This window comes from Jatropha curcas, chromosome 10 (assembly GCF_041381405.1).
Source record: "Jatropha curcas cultivar XTBG-Jc1 chromosome 10, XTBG_Jcur_1.0, whole genome shotgun sequence".
NCBI classification, from domain to species: domain Eukaryota; kingdom Viridiplantae; phylum Streptophyta; class Magnoliopsida; order Malpighiales; family Euphorbiaceae; genus Jatropha; species Jatropha curcas.
The window spans coordinates 10,670,321-10,683,603 of record NC_143160.1 but is presented as its reverse complement, the minus strand read 5'-3'; the positions used below and the strand labels follow the sequence as shown (position 1 = coordinate 10,683,603).

Below are 13,283 nucleotides of genomic sequence, written 5' to 3'. Positions count from 1 at the left end.
TTTCCTTATTCTTTTTGCAACTTAATACAATGGGGAAAAGTGTTCTATGGATAAGAGAGCTCAGAAAGGGGCAAAAAAAAAAAAAAAAGAATAAAGGGTATCCTAGCAAATAATTATTTTTAGTCTTTTACATCATTGTAGCAATGAACCTGTAGTTTGTTTGTTGGTTTTGTTTAAACCGTATAGCTGATTACTTTAAACTGATTCAAGTAAAATCTCTCTCATACCTACTTATATTGTTCTCCTAATCTCTGCTTAGAGCAATCTAAGCCACAATAAACACTTTACGTACAAATTAAAATAGGGGAAAACATTATATGAACAAGAGAAAGAACTCCAAGATGAAAATGACATATAATAATATTTTCTAAATATCAGACACTAACTCTATAGATGCTGCCTCTTCCCTATCAACTCTGTGCTTGGACTCTCGACAAAAGTTATGGTACATTTGACCAAAAGCAAAAATGACAGCAAAAGCTGATAATTGTTTTGGATTATGACCAAAGTTAAGAAACAAACAATAACTAGTTGTTGTGAGAATGCATTGACCAGCAGCCAACAGTAAAATCAAGTTTGTGGAGGAACTGACTGAATCACCTCTCCGATATCGGCTTCTTGGGTTATAAAGCCAAGGGGTCATAAGTTCAAGGATGCACATAAACAAGCCAGCATAAGACATTCCCATACATATTGGCAGGAAAACAGAGGCTTTATTCGAAGAAAGCTGGTCAAAAACTATTGTTGAATTGCCTCAACAATGAAGTTGGCAATAGCAAACATTTGCTCCTTCACCTATGAAACATAAAAAGAAAATTTCTTTAACAAATTAAATGAACTAAAAATTTGTACTCTGATTTTAGTTTGGACCTTTCGGTTAACGTCACTGTTATGGCTTAAGTAATTAGTCTCAGCCGAAAGAAGTGCAGCAGAATCACCAGTTGTCCGAATTTCATCATCACCCTGTAAATCCCATGTTAGCATAACATTAGTGGACCATTAACATGTTCTCAACTCAAACTATTGTCTGCATATGAATTTGGGACCAGGAAACAACATGGGATTGGATTTCATTAATTTGACCTGATAATTTAGTACTACAATGGCAGCACATATCAAAGTATGAATAATTATAATAACTGAAAACGAAATTTATGTCCGTTTGTTTCCGTAAAATAATTTATAAGAAAATGACTTGCTGAAAAATATTTTTATGGAAAATATTTTTCTTGAAAAATATTTTCCAAATGACTTATTTTTCGTTATTTAGTTGTAATATTGAAAATTAGTTAAAAATATTAAAGTGTTTATCTCATAAGACCATAGCAAATATTAATAATAATAGAAATTTTATAATTTAAAATTAATGTTAAATATGAAAAGAATGTAAATATATATAAATTATGAAAGTCGCTGGTGACCAGTGGTGGTAACTGATGGTAAATGATAGTAACTATGATAATTAACAAATTAAAAAATATGAATTTATAAGATTTGACAATATCCGGAAAATATTTTACTCTCTCAAAAATGGGAAGTTGATTTTTTTAAAAAATGATTTAATTTTCCTTTAATCAGAAAAATATTTTCCATTGACTCATTTTTCTGGACGCCCAAATAATAGAAAATTATAAAAAATATTTTTCTACAATTTAAGGAAACAAACGGGTCTTAAATGCATTTCCAATTAAGTATAAAAATGAAATATGATGACAACAATTATCTATATCTTACCTCGATTGGAGGTAAAGCTTCGAGGAGAGGCTGCTCTCCAGGTTCGAGATACTCAATAATGAATGAAATTTGTCTATACATGGTGTATGAGATGGTCCAAATAGACCAAGCCAATCTATGGAGAGTATTTTAAATGTCATTACTATTTTGTAAATTTTATTATTTTTTCACCGTAAATGGTCAGAAATATTTTCCTTACAACCAAAAACTTGTTCTTAATCGATTTAGTTTATAAATGGTCCATACACTACGAGTAGATAATTCTTTCTTCTCAATAATGCTAGAAATAACAAGGGTTATCAACCAATACCCACTTAAAAAGTATTAGTGTCTTATTTAGATTCCAGCAAAATATTTATAAGCAGCAAAAACCTATTGTGAGAAACACTAGCCCTATGATCAATCCATCACCAACAGCAAATTATCTATTACACCCTGAGGAACTAAGAAGCAGGAGCTCGACCTTTGCTCCTCAGCACTTGCGTGTAATAACAGTAAGCAAATTAATTAGAAGCATAGCACTAATGAGCTTTAGCTTAATGTTACCGGGTTCATATATATGCTGTGAGGCTGCAAAAAAAAAAAAAAAAAAAAAAAAAAAAAAAATTGTGCATAGAGGATGTGGTTGTCGTACCTCTACCAAAATTTTATTCCCTATTGTAATATAGTGCTGTTTGCCATTTTTTGTATCTTCTTCCCTACTCAAAGTGATTATGTCACCCACCATTAGACCTCTTTCTTTTACAAATCGAAGCCACTCTCCATGAAGAAAAGGATTTTGATTATTCATGATGAAATCTGGAGTGGTTACTTGAAAATTCCATATCCGTTGATGGCTGTCAGTTGCTTGAAAGATCATGGAAAATCCCCTTTCAGGAAACTGGGAAGTCCACAAACAATCAGTAGGAATTGCCAAATGAAGTTCAATATCGGTATCAGTTAGTTGCTTGCTCATGAGGACTTCCATTTTCCTAATTAAAAATAGTTTTTCTAACAGAACATATGAATCTCAGTATGGTAGCTAGCTATAAATGAGAAACCAAGATCAATCAACAAATAAAAGAACAGATTGAAGAAAGAAAGCACCTGTTATTGCAGAGAGAAGCTCTTGTGTGGAGAGTACAGCACTGTGCACATCTTTTCTTAAGAAGGAAGAAGAAGAAGCAGATGAGCATTTCTTCGCAACTACAACTCCAAAACCGTGTGGAAATTTTTATTTTCTTTAGAATTGAGGTCAAAGGTCCTATGGCTCTGGTTTATTTGACTTAGGATTTCGGGGGTCTCCGTTTACTTGGAGAAAAAGGTAATTTGCTTCGAAGACTTGATAACAGGCCTGGAGAATTAGTTATTACTTCCTTTATTCCGTTAAATTTGATGGTCTTTTTTTAACTCTTTTTCTATTCCATTTAGATGTTACTTTAATTTATTTCGATTTTTCTTAATTTTAAAATTAAAATAATTCAATCATTTTTTTAATTACGGTGACAAGTCAAAAACCCGTAAAATTTAACAGTATTCCTTGCAAACAGATATATTATTGGAAAAGAAAAATTACTCATGGTTTTGCTTTCCAACAGGATATCAAATATAGATGGCAATAGGGGAAAACATTTTAATACAGATACAAACAGCTTAACTTTTCTTGGTAAGAGTATGAACGCGTCTAGACAAAATAGGAGCGACATCGTTTTACCAACCTTCGTTTGGCACGAGTTGACTGTAATAGAGCAACGACACCGTTTTCCATTCTCCCGTCTCTGGCCTGGGCTCTCTGCTCTACTGTGAAGACAGTCTTATAACAGAAGCAGCGACCGTCTCTGAACTTGTCTGTTCACAGTGCATAGCAGCTAAAGAGAGAAAGGAGCGATGAATGCCCCGGACCGTTATGAGCGATTCGTTGTTCCTGAAGGCACCAAAAAGTAATTTCTCATTGCATCTCTCTCTTTTATTTCTCGTCGAAACGCTCTCCACCTCTGAAACTCACCATTTCCGGCTTCTTTTTTTTCTTTTAAAACCTTACTTTTCTTCGTTAGGGTTTCGTACGAGAGGGACACGAAGATCATTAATGCGGCGACGTTCACTATTGAGAGAGAGGACCACACCATCGGGAACATTCTTCGCATGTATTTATAGCTTCTTCTACATCATCATCATCTTTTAATTTTCTTTCGTTTTAGTTAGTTAATATCAGACTCTGATTTTTTTTAATAGTTTTTTTTTTTTTCTGTTGGTTTAATAAGGCAATTGCACAGAGACGAAAATGTTCTGTTTGCAGGCTACAAGCTTCCTCATCCTCTCCAATATAAAATCCTTGTTAGGGTTAGTACTATTCTGGTTTATATATCTGCGACTGGTTATTTTTTTTCCCGGTTTTTATTATAGATGAGTTGGTAGTAGGTCACTTTGTCCTTCAATGGTTCATAATTAATTAAGGTAAGTGAATAGCTTAGACTTTGTATGGCAGATGCAAATCTTTATGTCTTTGATTTTAGTTCAAAACTTGGTGAATTGGGAATGTAGGTGGACAATTTTTTGGGGGTTTAACCTATTTGATGTGCGTATGTAGATCCATACGACTAGCCAATCTTCACCAATGCAAGCATATAACCAGGCTATCAATGATCTAGACAAGGAACTTGACCATTTAAAGAATCAATTTGAGGTATGGAATTTCATTATCGTTGCCAACTTAGCAATCCAGTTACTATTGTGCTTTTGAATGTTAATTACTCTATTTTATAATTTAGTATCGGTCTTTGGTTTAATCAGCCTGCTAGCATGACATATATGTTCAAATATGATGCCATATTGAACATCATCTATGTTTGTTTGGCATGGACATTCTCTTCATTTTCGAGCATGCATTTGTATTGTCATTGTGAACCTAACAAAGGTTTAGGTGCATGCCAGATTTTCGAGGTGTCCTTTTGGGTGCAAAGTTTGAGATTGTTCTTGCTATCTTAACTCCTTCACACTCTTTTCTTTTTATGGTTGCATACCTAAATAAAGTAATATTTGCGCGAGAAACCAAGGTAGGATTTTGCAGAATTTCTAAGTGGGTGCATGTTGCTCCAAACAAATTTAGTATGAAGAGCATATGCACTTTCGTTTAGTATGTATCATCTAGGTACACCTTTTGAAAAGCTATTGAGCTATGCTTCCAAGTTTCCTACTGTATGCCAGAATGATTGACCAAATAGTTCTGCTACAATGCAATTTCTATTCGTTTATAGGTTGAAATATTAAAGGAAGTTCTGCCTGAGATTTATTCTATATATTTCTCTTGGAATGACTAGCTAGTAGCCATCGGCTATTTGATAACTAGAATGTTATTTAACTGTCCTCTGTGAAATTGGAGTCTAGCTTTATTAAAAATGAACTAACTTATTGAAATTGTTATTTTCGCATCTAGTTTTAGACTTTTAGCATCCACTTTGAATATCAACTTTGTCTTTTAATGAAGATGAGTTATTTGGAGTAAGGTGTGGTGCCATTAGATGAATTGAGATGAATTGTTTCATCATGATGAGTATTACTGTCTCCTTTTCACAAGCATATTGGCATTAAGAGTAGCCACTAGTTAGGGATTCATATAAAACCCGATTCATGATATAGGTTATAGCTTTTGGTTTGCAAATAAGTGTTCTCATGTTTTGGTCTGCATTCTTGCATTTACTTTAGGTGACTAATTGGTATGAATATTTAGAGGATAATTGTTGTGTAATTTAATATTGGTTTGCATTCATTTTGAGAAAATGAAAGAACTAAATATGTACTTTCTAGTTTCTAGTATTCATTTCTTTGTTTGAAACTTGATTATGATGTCCTTAAATTTCTGCTTGTAGGCTGAGTTGGCGAAGTTTTCTCCGGACTACTAGCTGGTGGCTTTTAGTTTGGACGTCTAGTTGATTGTGTTTAATGGCAATTTGGATAAAGACAGTGGTTTTGGTGGGCTTTGTTAATGCTGGTTGTAATTAACTAATGGATTCGTGGACATAATCAAATCAATGTGAATCAAGTTATGCCATATCTGTTTGTCTTAATCAGCCCTTGTTAAACCTTTCCTTGGATTTGAACCACTATGGTTCTGGTTCTGTTTTGATGGCATCCTTAAATTTGATTTTAATTTGTACGGGCATGTCTTGTTGCAAGGATACACATTAAGCGTGCATATTTATTTTCAATCATCGGAAGGAACTCTTGATTTTATGAGTTTCGACTTTTCACTAAGTGGTAGAAATAAGCAAAGCACTCAGCATCTAGCTTCACCTGCGCTTCTTGATCTGCAACATTTACTCTATGCTCACCTCTTCTGATGCAACTTGTTGAAGAAATGACTCCTTTTCAAGTATATGGTGTGACTACAAACCAATGCAACTCACTTTCAAACCGATCCAAATCAATTCAATATCGGGATTTTGAAAGGTTGATACGGTGAATTTGTAAAATTTAAAAATTGAATAATTCAAGGTTAAATTAACTACCGAATTGAACTGAAAATATAAACATCAAAACTCTGTTGTCATTTGTATTATAAAATTTCTGCGTAAATGATGTTCTTTCAACAGTTTGTCTTGCTCGGAAATTCATAATGGAATGGCAACAAGCACAAGTCAGTCCGCTTGCATCTCAGCCCACTCCCCAGTTACAGGGGACTTTAATGCGATGGAATCCACCGGTGTTGAGCTTCATGAAGTGTAATGTTGACGCTGCCATTTTTCCTAATTGCAATTCTGCGGTTATGGGGCTGTGTTCAGGGATTCTTATGGTCAGCTTGTTTATGGTCTTCCTGGTACTTTTCATGGCATTCTGGATCCAAAGATGGCAGAAGCTCTTGGCCTTAGGGAAGTGCTCTCATGGATTAAGGCCCACCATCTTGCAAATGTTGCTGTGGAGATTGATGCTCAAGCTATTTGTATTGAAATGAAAGGGCAGCCATCTTCGTTAACCGAATGGCATGTGATTATAGCAGACTGTGTTGAGCTTTGTAATGCCAGTAACAATATTACTGTTAATAGGATACGGAGATCAGCGAACAAAGCCGCTCACGCTTTGGCTAGAATATCTTGTTCATGTACTGGTTTTCATGTTTGGTTTCAGCTTCCTTCGAACATTGAAGCTATTGTTGTTTCTAATTTGATTTAATAATATCTTCCATTCCTCAAAATTTCAGTAAATCCATCACCATAGTTCTCAAATTGTAAAAATTGGAACAGAAATTTTACTTATGCAATAAGGAAATAATATTTACATGAATAGTGTTTTTGTTTTCTTTGGCTCTCAACCAGAAGAATATTCAAAAAGTTTTAGTAATACGAAAGAAAAATTTATTAGTTTTGGATTATTATTTTCCTTTATTCATTTGGAATGCATTATATGTAGTTGTAGTTGACCGGTAATTTTACTCCGAGAGACATTTTGGATCTTTTAAAGGGCGTTTTGGTTCAGTGCCGCTGTTTCTGATCCTATTACTATGTTACAGGTGTTTTAAGATGTTTTCTAATCAGTACATAATAGATGATAGAATTCTGAATAGAAGTTTCAATCAACCACCTGATTTGGTCTGTAATATTTTGGAGCTTTTTCATATCCATTGGTAGCTGATTCCCTATGTAATTACTAATAAAATCATTTTTTTTCAAATTAGTATTTTTTTTATGATCATTTATTGATAATTAAAATTTTTTCTTAAATATTATTTTAAAAATATAATTAATATTTTTATTTATAATACATTAAAATAAAAATAATATATTCATTTTAAATTGAAAAAAATGGCCAAATACATATGTCCCCATAAACTTGAGGGTACAACAAGGGTACAACAAGATAAATCGCGTAAATTTCAAAAGTAAATTTATGCATTAAACCTTGAAAAAATATATATATATATATATATATATATACATCATAAATCGGCTGAATATATAAATTTATCCTTAAATTTTATAACTTTAACCTTATGACATTTTGAATTTTACAATGACCTATCATGCACTTGAATTTGTAAATTTTGTTAATATTACTCACGTTTCGACACTAATATCAATAATTTTTACAATTTTTGACTTTTATCTATAAAATATTAGCTTGATATGTAGTTAATATGACTTTTAGAACAATAATTTTCATAAATTTTAACATTTTAATGAGTACTTAATTTATCTAATTTTACAAGTCAAAATGTTCTATAAAATAATTTTAAAAATAAAATATTTAATACGCGTAATTTTATAAATTGAAGTGTTTGATAAATAAAAGTAAAAGTTGAGGGTGTCATAAAATTTCATTAACGAAGTTCAAAGACGAATTTATAAATTTGATCATTAGACATCATAATCTATAAAAACCTTTAATGGTCATTTTATATTTTAACATCAATCATTGTCAAAATTTTACCGGACACAGACAATAAGAAACTAACTTCTATTAATCATCAGCCACCAGCTATCAGCAATCGCTATCACTATCAATTATGAACCGCTGCTGTCAAACCGCCATCAAAACAGAAACTAAATTATACAACATTTATAGATTTGGTCGACTTGAACATCTTCCGTAATTTACTTTAATTTGAATTTTTTATAAATAAGGGTGAGTATTCCACCCATTCGGTCAAATTGAATATTTTAATTAAAACAATTTAATTGAAAAAGTAATTAAAAAGCTATTGAACAACATTAAAGCAGTGGTGTTTTTCCTTTTCATGAAAATGATGCATTGAATTAGGAAGATTTTACATGCAGCCTAGCAAATACAAATCGTGAGCTGTACACCCCATAAGACCTTATTGTGGGTGGTTTATCCAATAAGAGGAATTTCACCTCCACTGTAACAATATTATGGTCATTTGGATACGACACATAGTATGTGTATTAATTGTATTACTTCATCATTTTTAATGCAATTATTAACGAATACATAATTTTTTTTTCAAAAAATAAAATTTAAATATCAACTGCCATTAATTATAGGATTAAATATATAATATCAATACAATATATATTGTGGGTTCTTTTCATCCCTGCCTATTAAAGATGTGTAATGTGTTATGTGTTCGTCTAATATATTTTTCCAATATATATATATATATATATATATATATATAGTGGCATTTCGTGCAAAATGCAAGTTTCCTGAAAAGAGAGTTTAGAGGAGGTTATGAGGAAAGAGTTACAAAGAGAGGAACAACACTTACTCTAAAACTGGTCCCATAAATTGTATACAAGTTACATAATGCCTTTATACAGGCATTTGAGAAGAATTCTCAAATTCGATTCCCAGTAAATATATCTGTAAGGAGAAGTGAAAAACTTTAACTGTGACTAAGTCTCGAACTAAATTAGATAGTTCATAATAATAGGATTCAACATACCTGTAAAGAGGGACGAAAAGCCTTAACTATAACTATGTCTCGAACCGGATTAAATAATTTCTAATAATAGGATTCGGAAATCGGTGGTTTATAATAAAAAAATTGCCTTTATACACCATAAAATTGACCTTATAGAAAATATGTCTATTTTGCAAAGTGTAACATCTGTTTTATTATCTCTATTTGGCTTTGCTTTTCTCTTTTTTTATTTTTTTTTAAAAAAAAACACTAAACTGATATGACATATCAATTTCAAGTGAAAATCAAATCATTTTGGAGCATTGAAACTATTATGAGATTTATAAATGAAAAATAATCTTTATTTATGGTCTAACTCAAAAAAATCAAATTCAATTAATAAAATGATAAATAAGGCACTGTATAATCAAAATTAATTTTTGAAATCAAAATTAGAATTTTTTTTTAAAGAACGAAAAACATAATTTAAACCATCACTTATTTACATTATAAAATAAATATTTGATAACATATGATTAAGATATTAATGGAACTCATTTTAAAAAATTAAGTAAAAGTGGATAATTTTATATAAATTAGATTCACCGATCATGTCAACCAGAAATCAGAATAATCACCATTAAATCATGATCAATGGCTTAATGAAGCAATTAGGTTATATTTATTATATAAAATCTTTTTGAATATTAATTATGGTATTTTATGAAGTATGATTTTTTTTTTTTTAGTCAAATGAATAGCAAGGCAAAAATCAACCAAGATAATTATAAGTCAATGATTGGTATAAATCCAATTCTAGTCTCATTTTCTTCTCCTAAGCACATTAATATATAGAAAAGGAACTTTCAAATTGCATAATTTTGTCAATTTCAAAAGTTATCAAATTATGAATTCAAACTCCAATTAAAATCTAATTAACCAAAAAAATAATTTACAACTTGAAAGGGATAATATGTATCAAATCATTCACAAAGCAATTATAAATATATAGAGAGAAAGATAATAATGCAGAGGGAGAGAGAGAGAGAGAGAAAGAGAGAGAGAGAGAGTATGCTTGGCTCCTCGCACGCCACCGGCAACAGCCAATCAACAGAAAAAGATTGAGCTATAGCTTGTGGCATACAGGGAGCCAGGCATAACATAACCCATTTCACCTTTTGCTTGAAGATAATGTATAAGCTGCGCAGTGAGCCTTTTCTTTTCTTTCTTGCTTTCAGCACACGTCTAAACTAAGCTACTGACAAAGGAAACTCAATGTGAGAGAGAGAGAGAGAGAGAGAGAGAGAGAGAGAGAGAGATGAGAGACTACGGAAACCAAAGAATGGTTCCAACATATATATAGGGAGAGAGAGAGAGAGAGAGCTTGGAAAACATAGTGAAGAGGGAATTCTGAATTCTGAATTTTCGATTTTCTTACCATGTAGAGATAAATTAATAATTAATAACATAAAAAGAAGACATTTTTAATAAAAATTTGAAGAAAGAAATCTCAAAAAGTGAAACCATTATAGCAACTACCGCCAAACCAACCACAACTAGTATTTAGTAGTCCCCCTATAACATCTTTTTGCTTAACAAACAAAATTCCACCTAAGGGTTTTAGGTAAAGCATATGTCCTTTCAATTCTTTTTATATATATAATAGCCCAAGTTCTAGTATCCTCTCCACTTCCACACTAAGCATGAGCTTCAAGATAGGAATAGGAATCCTAGGGCCCTCCATTTCTTTCTTTTCTCCCTCTCTTTTTCTTTCCCTTTTTTGGGTACATGTTGAAAGTTTTTACGAGAAAAAAGAAACAAATACACAATCGTTAAGTATACGTACATACGCCTGGAATTAAATTATTTACCTTCTAAGAGCCTTTTATATTACGAAATAAACACTCGATCATAAACAAACATACGGTAGGAGCTTTTCTCTCATTACAAGTAAAACTGTGTCTTCTCTTCATTTGTAAGGTAAAGAAAGAGATGCATGAATGCAAGTGAGTTGCAGTGAATTTCACTTTCACGACTCTCCCTTAATAATAATAAAGATGATGATGATTGCTTTCGTCTTTAGGAGCCAGATTTTGTCGGGTATGGTTGGAATGGAGGAATTTGGGATTCTTTTTGCCCTCTAAAGCCATCAAAATGGCATTAAACCTCTATATACTCTAACCCACCTGCACTATTTTGACCTGTACATTGTTTCTTCTTTGTCCCTTAAAAATGCATGCACTGTCCCTTGCTTGCGTAGCTAGCTACTATTTCTTTCTTCATCTTGCTTCGTTATCAACTCCAACAAAAAAATTTATTCAAAATTTTCAACTAAAAAGTAATTATAAAATTAGCTATTATTATTTTCACTATTAGTTACAAAAATGTTTTTATTTCATCAACCATATGTGTAATAATGTCTCCTGATGGTAATTTGTGTTGCATTTTTTGAGCATTCTACATCATACTATGTTAAGACATGAGACTAAAATGTATGGGGATAAATTAATAAATAATTATTTTAAATTAAATATATATTACACGCCATTGATATGATTATTGACCATATGAGTAGGGTAGGGGCATAACAGTGGCGGAGCTAGGACCCTAGGGTCAGAGATGACACTTAAGTATAATATATATTTTTTAGCACAAGAAATTCAAAAATAAATTGAATTTTGTAACGAAAATCTACCACTTTCATTCACAATAAAAAAACAATTGTGTTAATTTGTTTTTAGAAAAAAAATCACATTTGTCCTCTACGTAATTTTATATTTTGAAACTGCTGAATAATTAGCTCATTGTCAATGCTATTAAATACATCTTTCTACATAAATGATAAACAATGATTCATCCAAATATCTTATATTCGATTACACAACCAATTTTTTACAATCTCCGTTACAAAAAATGATTTCTCTACAATCAATATGTAACAAGTAAAACTAGTGCTAACTTAATAAATGAATATACTAATGGATAAACAATATGTCTTTCAATTTTAACTAACTCTTGTCTCTTAAAAAAATCAACTCAATGTTTTATATATTTAAAAAAAGTCACTCAAGGGGTTCACAAATTATAGATAACAATTTAAGGAGTTCACTTTACAAAATATATAAATAGTTGCTTAGAAAAAATTTTAAAGTCACGGGATGCATGTGCACCCTTGCAATTATATTTAGCTCCACCACTAAATTATAATAGGTTCTCAGTAACTTTGAAAGGATACCATAAAACAAATTGCATAAATTTCAAAGGTAAATCTGTACATGCAGTCAATGATACGATACGAAGAGCGGGTAATAGACGTATGACACGGTAAAGGCATGATAGTGATTAGTCATTTTGTTAGATTTGTGAAACATCATACATAGACTAAAAAAAGAAGTGTCAATCTAATCTAAGTGCAAGACAATCACGTGGGAGACATATGCCTCCTAAGAGGACTTTTGGTTTGGTAGGTCAAAGATGATGATTGTGTTTCCACAGTCGCCTAAACTTTTATCATCTTTTCTTTCCCTTTGGCGCTCTGCTCTTCACATATCAACTTTTGAGGCAGAAAATCGTATGAGGTAGGTCCCATTTCTATGCTCGCTCTTCACCTTCATTTACGCCGAGCTTTTGCCTTCTTTCATATGCCTCTATTTCTTTCATCTTTTTAATATATTTTTCTTTTTTTTTTTGACCTTAATATATATTCCTTATATATATGTTTTCAAATTTTTCTATAATTGAGGAGTAATCATGGTTCGATCGCGACGTTATTTTTGAATTGAATTGTTGACGTGGATGATTAAATTTTATTTTGTTAATTATTTGAATCGATTTTTATTAGCTAGTTCGATTTATCATATTTTGTTTATATATATTGTTAATATAAAATTAAATTTTATCTAAAAATCTCAGGCATATGATTTTTTTATTTAATATTCATAGTTAATTTATCAAATATGATTGTGATTGAAATTTGAAAAATGTTGAAAGTTTTTTTTATTTATTAAGGAATTCTTTAGAAAATTAGATTCTAATTACTATAAATATAATTATATAATCTCAAACAATAAAATCTTATTGAAGTGAAAGATTAGTAAAAAAATTAAAAGCATTATTATTTTCAATTACAAAAAAATACCTTATTGATTTGATCAGATTTTTTAAAATCTTTTTTTTATTATTTTTTGTAGCTTAAAAGTTATTAATAATTTTCTAT

The 13,283-nt window shown here is 31.1% G+C and overlaps 2 protein-coding genes across 2 annotated transcripts; one reads left to right on the top strand and one right to left on the bottom strand.

The window, feature by feature from the left end:
• Nucleotides 1-289: 289 nt before the first annotated feature.
• LOC105636822 (uncharacterized) lies at nucleotides 290-3,007 on the bottom strand. Its single transcript, XM_012220175.4, has 4 exons — nucleotides 2,821-3,007; nucleotides 2,369-2,724; nucleotides 871-963; nucleotides 290-795 (listed from the first exon to the last, which is right to left on the bottom strand). Exons 2-4 carry the CDS (start codon nucleotides 2,699-2,701, stop codon nucleotides 739-741), a joined length of 483 nt encoding a protein of 160 aa, XP_012075565.1. The 5' UTR covers nucleotides 2,702-2,724; nucleotides 2,821-3,007; the 3' UTR covers nucleotides 290-738.
• A 472-nt stretch (nucleotides 3,008-3,479) lies between these two features.
• Nucleotides 3,480-5,918, top strand: NRPB11 (DNA-directed RNA polymerase, RBP11-like protein). The gene is made up of 5 exons (XM_012220177.4): nucleotides 3,480-3,653; nucleotides 3,768-3,857; nucleotides 3,975-4,053; nucleotides 4,301-4,396; nucleotides 5,580-5,918. The coding sequence occupies exons 1-5, from the start codon at nucleotides 3,601-3,603 to the stop codon at nucleotides 5,610-5,612; spliced, it is 351 nt and encodes a 116-aa protein (XP_012075567.1). The 5' UTR covers nucleotides 3,480-3,600; the 3' UTR covers nucleotides 5,613-5,918.
• The last annotated feature ends 7,365 nt before the right edge of the window (nucleotides 5,919-13,283 follow it).

Coding starts and splice junctions, on each gene's coding strand:
- NRPB11 (XM_012220177.4), top strand. CDS start 3,601: ATGAATGCCCCGGACCGTTATGAGCGATTCGTTGTTCCTGAAGGCACC. Junction 3,654..3,767: donor GTTCCTGAAGGCACCAAAAA/GTAATTTCTCAT, acceptor TTTCTTCGTTAG/GGTTTCGTACGAGAGGGACA. Junction 4,054..4,300: donor AATATAAAATCCTTGTTAGG/GTTAGTACTATT, acceptor GTGCGTATGTAG/ATCCATACGACTAGCCAATC.
- LOC105636822 (XM_012220175.4), bottom strand. CDS start 2,701: ATGGAAGTCCTCATGAGCAAGCAACTAACTGATACCGATATTGAACTT. Junction 964..2,368: donor GGAATAAAATTTTGGTAGAG/GTACGACAACCA, acceptor TGGGATTTACAG/GGTGATGATGAAATTCGGAC. Junction 796..870: donor ACAGTGACGTTAACCGAAAG/GTCCAAACTAAA, acceptor TATGTTTCATAG/GTGAAGGAGCAAATGTTTGC.